This window comes from Perkinsus marinus (genome assembly GCF_000006405.1).
Source record: "Perkinsus marinus ATCC 50983 genomic scaffold scf_1104296970268, whole genome shotgun sequence".
Taxonomy (NCBI): Eukaryota; Perkinsozoa; order Perkinsida; family Perkinsidae; genus Perkinsus; species Perkinsus marinus.
In genome coordinates this window covers 89,966-97,374 of record NW_003202533.1, presented here as the reverse complement: position 1 = coordinate 97,374, position 7,409 = coordinate 89,966, and the positions used below count along the sequence as shown (strand labels likewise).

The following is a 7,409-nucleotide window of genomic DNA, read 5'->3' as shown; positions in this document are numbered from 1 at the left end:
ACCTTCTCCAGAGAAGCGCGGACACAACGAGGATAACTTCCTGTGATCATCTTCACCTTCAGTAGACATAATGGTTTTCTCGGTTCCAGTACCAGTCTGGTACTACCAGATGTTGTAGAAGCTGGCGGCCACAGGGACGAACACCACAAGAGAAGGATGGTAGAAAGACTTCTTAATACCATAGAGACTATAGCGTGATGAACTAGCTATGCACGTAAAGAGAACGAACAGCGCAACTACCAATACTCTGAACATACGTGCTAAAAGAGACTAATATCATCTATAACACTCGGGTAGAACACAGCTTCTACTAGCGACTACTCCATCACTTAGGATACACGAATATGAGGTTTCACATCTGGGCCGGTATGCGGACCCTTATCTATATATAAAGCACATGATCTAGATCACGCGTCGATCTTGACGCCTGAGCCAAATCCATTGTATCCGAGATGCGTGAGCCAGATCTGTGATTCTTGATCCGTGATCTTTGATCCTGATCCTCGACTGTTGATCTCGATCCCTGAACCTCGATACTGATCCCTGGTCTGTGATCTGGATCTCGCGTGATCCTCATTTCCGATTCTGTTCTATGATCATTGAGGAAAAACTTGATCCGTGATCCAAAGATCACCGAGTTGAGAAATTGCGGTGTTCAGATCCTGAACTTGAGGGGAAAATAGGAGAATTTCACTACAATTTACAGCAATATTGCAATTATTGCACGATATTATATCATCTATGCTGCACTGAGATGACACACCTTGTTATTAGCAGTGTTATTCCTCCAGTAGTGGAATCCAAACTTCACGCCACTAATATCGAGTCAGTCTATAGGTGGGAAATCACTCCTATGCGGGTTGCCAACCTGTCATCAGCGATCTGTTGCATGACCACTCCAAAAGCAACATCCAAGTGACCGAAAACGACAAATACAATGTCCCGCGGTGACAGATAAAGATCAAGGACTGCAGTCAACATCGATGGGGAACCTACTTCCCCTCCGCAAATAACAGCGAGCGGACCTGATGCATGTGAATGAGGCCCTGCGGGATTTTTTGAGCTGACTATTCATTACAATATCAAGATGACTTGAAAGGAGAATTTTATACGAAGTTGGTGCACGTTGGACAAAGGGCGATTGCATACAAAGCGAATCAAGATGAACCGCTGACTGGGGAAGTGCAAGTGGGAGGAGAGTTTGATTGTCACTAACTTCCAACTACGAAAGTATCCTGTACAGTCACCTCCCCGCTAGTGACATTATATCCCCAGAATGTCCCACGGAGTTCACTCCTACTCACAACGTCGAGCTCAATGTAACCAATCACACTTAAAGCCTTCTCCACATGAGGCATGGTGCCAATTGGACATACAAGGTTCAAGAATCGTGCCGAGCCAGCTAGAATGTGGACCGTGCCGTCAATAGCAGAAGTACGAGTATAAGCGTGTACGTGGCCAGTAAAGTAGATGCTTACATTGTACTTCTTAAACAAAGGAGCCACATTGGATTTTAGCGCCTCGGCGATATCCCCGTTGAACTTGCCTAAGGCGCAGGACGTGTACATCGGCCTATGACCAGTAACGATGACCCATGGCGTCTTGTTCCGGTCAACATTAGCGAGATCATCTTCCAGCCAGTTGTGTTGATCGCTCTCATTGAGATAATTATGCTCGGTAGAAATCATAACATAATGTACCAAACCATAGTCAAACGAATACCAATACTTTGCCTCCTCTGAGCCGACCGGATAACGATGAGTGAAGGGAACGCCACACTCACCACCGGAGTCGGGGAACTCATAATTACCGAAAGGAGGGTACCATCCGTGGGGATTATCGAATGATACGTATTCATGATTGCCAACGCTCGTAACCAGCGGTTGTTTCATACCAATGTTGTGTTCAACTTCAGCACCAAACTGGTCCCATACGGTAGAGAAGCCATTGGCATATGCGAGATCACCATAAATGATGCTTAGTCGGATTCTGTCATTTTGTTGCATATGTGACAAAATCCGATCTGGATCCGGAGGTGGGAATTGTAGGAACCCGAAGCCGCTGAAGCCCCCGAGCTGGCCGGCCCCACTCGTGCCCAAGTCACCAACCATGAACACGCTGTGTCTTAGAGCGTCCCCAGCGAGAAGGCGGGGAGATGTGGTAAACTCTTTTGATACACCATTGCCGGTCTTGATCTGGAGGACGGAATCTCGCTCCACGTTTGGGATTGTTACCGAATGGAAGAATCCCGGGTCCCGAAACGCTTCACTTGTAGCAGGCGCGGAGCACATATCTTGCGCCTTATAAGTGCGAGCCAGACTGGTCTCATTAAATTGAGTCCACGTGGTGGTGCCGGGCTTCTTATAGAGTACTTCACCCCTTTCACTCGAGCCGCTGACCCAATTCACTTGAAGACTATCATCACCAGTGACAGTAAGATAAGCTTGCGTTGGTTCGTCATCACCTTGAGCGAAGGTTAAGTCTGTGATACACGCCACTTCACCATTAGCTGCTTGATAGCTGACCCTGTATCCACCACCGCGTGGGTTGACGGGTCGGATCACGTAACCGTCGGGGCCATCTGCTGCGGACGCAACCACCCGCAGCATGGAGTAGCTCGCGTTATCCTTTGGAGCGAAGACCACAGCATCTCCAGCTAGCGGGTTCACACCTTCCTTGAGACGTATATTCACAGGATCGTAACTGTGCTGCAGCACTTCCGGAGTGAGATCGAAATGTGATTCCTCACAAACAGAGAAGTCCGTTGGCTGCGGCGGGGTACTGCTGCTAGACGTGGTGGTGCTGGCGGGGGTGGTGGTAACCCCCGAGGAAGAAGAACAGCCCGAAATATGGTAGAGGGAGACTAGTATGATAGCGGCTTCAATTGCTTTCGTCACGCTGTAAGAAGCTAAACGAAACATTCTGAAGGGGAAAGTCCTGAAGAATATACAAGGTTAGGATGACAGTGACATAGTATCATCTACTGCCGAGTTATGAGGGCGGCCCCCACTGGGGAAATGCTAAAGGCCATTTTCCATTCCTCGCACTGATGCACACACAGAGTCTCAGCCGAGAGGGGGGCGGATGCTGCCCAACTTTAGCGTATAGCAGCTCTGTGTTTGCGTGCTTATTGTACACGCGTACGAGTCATAAGATGCGCCAGAACATGATGCAGAAACCGCATTCAGTACATCAGTAGCCTGCTGCTACTGATAGGTGCCACTTGAAGGTTGCCATCGAGTTTCTAACAACGACGCCAATGAGGTACAAAGCATCGTTAACGCCGCACATCTATATGTCTTCATTTGTTCACGCATTCACCATTGTGCGCCACGAAATCCGGCGCGCGCCACGAGGAGAGTCAACGACGAAGCACTCCGCTTTGACTCATGGAGAACTCTCGTTCGACGACTACGTTTCTACCTGGATTTTCTTTCCTTGATGTGCTATTCCCCTTAACTATAAACGGTATTTTGAACTTCTAAGTGTAGTAGAAAGCACTGGACAGTATAGACGAATTTCGCACTATAGGATGGTGCTCGTTCAACGAATCTCAGTAGTAAGTAGCGAGTTTTCTATCCCTGCCATCTACTGTTGGCGTATCGAGCAAACTTGAATTGTAACCATGTTTCTAGCCTCATCGGTCTTGGATTATAGCTCATCTTCAATCTGGATATTACAGGGTGTCGCTTATCACTACCTCTGAGCGTTGTCATTAACCAGTTTTGATCTTCATAGTGGAATGGAGATATGTGGTTTTGCAAGGTACATAAGTGATACTGTTTTTCTCTGGGCGAATTTCTATCGAGTTCAAGTTTCCTTCAAGCTCTCAATCACGACTACAGTACACTCCTCTTTCTGTCTTCACTGTGGTTTGCATGCACCGCTCTGGCTGGAAGTTTACATACTTGATAACACCATAGGATGCCTTGTTCATCTCATGCCCAAAATCCGACTCTCTACGTGTCGATTCCAGCGGTTGAATTCGACCGCGTTTCGCTACTCATTCTGACCCTGGAGAAGTTATACAGTCCGAGTGAGTTCGCCCTCCCCGAACGACCAAGCCGTTCCCTCAAATCCACCATCAAACGAGCTCTCAAAGGCCGGTGGAAGCTCTGTGTTGAACGACTCGCCCGATTTATGTAATTGACTATGATTACATGTAAAATTGACGATTGTCTGTTCCAAAGCTGTAGGACTACTTTTCAACACAACAACAGTGTTGGGTTTATACATTCTCATCTAAATATTCAATCGTGAGTATCATGGGATAACACACAATGGTGATCAGAGAGGTCCAGCCAACTGCACAAGGCACAGCGAATACCAAATGCATCTGCATCAGAAACTCAATGGAGCTTTACCCGTGATATGAAAGACACTAATGAAAAACATATTTAACATTGCACTTCGCGAAAACGCATGTGAGCAGTGAATAACGCGTAAAACACATGATGTGTTTTACGAGAAATGGGGTGATTTGTCCGGTGCAATTCAGCAAGTATTTTCTATTCACTTCATATCGCGAGTTTCACATGGAGTATTACGCCACTTCACGTGAAACGGGTCGTGAAACTCTAATGTTTCATAGTTCACACACGTGCCGCTCACCAGATTAACACCGCCTAGCATCGACGCATTGAAGATGACCATGGCAGTAGAAAGGGGCAACGTAGAGATGCTAGCTGCAACTACTCGAACGCCGATACGGAGTATATGATCATCATCAGAATTACCTAATTGGGACCCAATACAGCACAAAGTCATCAACGCTGACATAGGAGCAAACCGCAATCACGATACGACACGAACGGGAGTTTTCCACGTGGTGACTTCTCTCGTAAGCAAAGGTGCTCTCACCTCGTATCTTCGGCTGAAATAACAGCTGATTCGACAGCGCCGAAAATATGATGGTGACCAGGGTCAACTGAAAAAATAACATTTCCCCGTGGGCGAAAGATGTTGTGAAAAAATGTGAGCACCAAGTTAGCGAAATGAAAAGGATGCTCGGTTGTGTCGCAATGAACTGGGTCTAGTAAGCAAAGCTGGCATCGCTCTCCGCCACTGTCGTACCACCTGAGGCGATTCTTCATAGAAAACATGGGCGTAGTATCGAATTACCTGTAAAGATAAAGGAGAATTCCAACCTGTAAAGGAAGGTCGTGGAGGACACTCTTAAGTCCGACTAGCCAAGCGAAACTCGTTGAAGCTTCTCGGCTAGTAGAGCGACCACCGAACCATCGCCATACCAAAACACACGATACCAGGGTGATCCAGCAGGAAACTCCAATCTGAGAAGATGCTGAGTTCACTTTCCCGAGTGCTGTTTATCCAAACTGCGGGAAGCAGTGTCTCCTCGGCTGAGCTCAGGAGTTTCCTCACTAGTTATGAGAAATTCACACTTGACTTCTGGCAGCAGCGCAAAAACCATCACGAACTGTTTCAGAACTCGTTCAGTGTCATCATCTCAAAAAACTAACTATACGCATATTCTCCCGAATGAGCCATACGCTGTGACAACGCACCGCGAATCTCTCACAAGATATCTAGAGGCAGCTAAGTGGATGTGCTCTTCGCCAATCGCATGGTCGCTAAGTGCATGCCAGGCTTTGGGGACTGAACAGACCGGATGAGCGCGTACCTTGAAATCGTTTCCATCAGATCATCTGATTCAGATGTGACGCTGATAAGAACCGTACCATCTCTAGGTGAGGTATATCAGCATCTTCTACAAAGACTTTCAAGCGCTGTCCACTCATCTCTGTGGTGGCACCAACACTTCGACCGGTGTCGACAATCAGCCCGTCCCACGTGATGGGACCAGTCAACTCGACGGAGTCAGTGCCTATAAGGTAGTGTCTCATCTATCGGCCCTGGGAGTATCACGAGTAAGTCAATGCTATATCACTGGAATTCCACGATTGCGGAACCCGGCGCGTCTCTAGAGTCGACCACGCAACATCAAGTGAATCAATAGAGTCCAATTCCATTCAGATAATTCGACCAGTAGCACACAGTGGTACTAAGATAGCGGCACTCGTATGAGATCAATGAAGGCGCTCTTTCTTCAGAGAGAATGAAATACATTGTGTAGTAGACCATGCGAGTCCATCCCGAGAGAAAAGTTCATCAATACTCACTCTCATCGAGGACCATAATACTGTGTACACCATAGTTCCGAGGTCTATAGAATGTTTCAGGTGGACCCTGTCTTCCTCCACGCCTAACGATGCGGATCTGACCAGTCCAGAGACACAATTTGGGCTCTTATAAAGATTCGATAACTCTGCCTTTGAGGAGATCGGAAAACTCCCTACAAGAGATTTCACGATTTCTACATCATTTCTTCGATCGTAATTTGGCTGCGATCACACACATTGAGAATTCCTACTCGGGTTGACACCTAGTTGCTTCTGACTAGACTGCACAGGGGGCCCTACCGAGTATCTCTCGTGAAAGCGCGGCCCATCCGGACCCTCTGGAACAACCACGAGAAGGAACGTTGGTGGTACACTGGTCGTTTGAAATGTGAAAGTGAAATCTCGAAGCTCTTCGTGATTCATCGGAAACTCGTCGTAAAATCTGATACAGGCTCCAGTGGGAATCAACTCAGCTGAAAACCTCCCATTACGCGAGCTTCCAAGCGTCTGATACGCAAGCGCCGTAGCTGAGGTGCTCTGCTTGTCCACAATGATCGTGTATAAGCCTGTCGTAGTATTGCAGATTCGCGTCGATTTCAAAGTACAGCTTCATCGCGCAGAAGAAACTCACGAGGTGTATCTTATCGAATCGGGCTCGCATAGTATTCAAAAAATGGGCGATTCCTTACGGCCATCCACATAAGCGCGGCTTGTGCTTTGAATTCTCGTCTCGTGAAGATGTCAGTGGTGAACTCTGGGCAACAGAGAGCAGCTGAAGCCTCTCCACGAGCGACCGACGGTTTGGAGGAACGCAAGTCTCTCGCGGGAGTACTCCAACCGAGTAGTTCTACTGGTGGCTCGGACATTTCTTTCGAGTGACAGGTAAACCCTTATTGTTATCATAATGTAGCCCGGGGTTGCCTCCTAGTCGAGAAGTGCAATACCAAATCAGACCTTCTCAAAATCAGCCGCTGCGTATCATTCTGCCGTTATCGACCATCTATAGCGTTTCAAGACCAGAAGGAGAAACGTTCGGGCCGAAATAGAAAATGGTTTCTATTTCTAACCCGGACTTTCCGAAGACTTCCCTTTCGAGGTTTTCTGCAAATCTCCGGAGAAATTTGACACATCTGTGACACAGTTCTCAATACGTTCGTTGCGCGGGAACAAGATTTGGATTTTCCAGACAAGTGGTGGAAATTGAAAATTGTTTCGAGGCATGACCAAGTTGCCACCCGGAGAGCGACGCTTGTACCTAACATGAGCACT

The 7,409-nt window shown here is 47.5% G+C and overlaps 1 protein-coding gene across 1 annotated transcript; it reads right to left on the bottom strand.

Annotated features, from left to right (window-relative positions):
* Positions 1-942: 942 nt before the first annotated feature.
* On the bottom strand, positions 943-2,939 carry Pmar_PMAR027780 (conserved hypothetical protein). The gene has a single exon (XM_002767672.1). The coding sequence runs from the start codon at positions 2,919-2,921 to the stop codon at positions 1,212-1,214; it is 1,710 nt and encodes a 569-aa protein (XP_002767718.1). The 5' UTR covers positions 2,922-2,939; the 3' UTR covers positions 943-1,211.
* Positions 2,940-7,409: the final 4,470 nt, after the last annotated feature.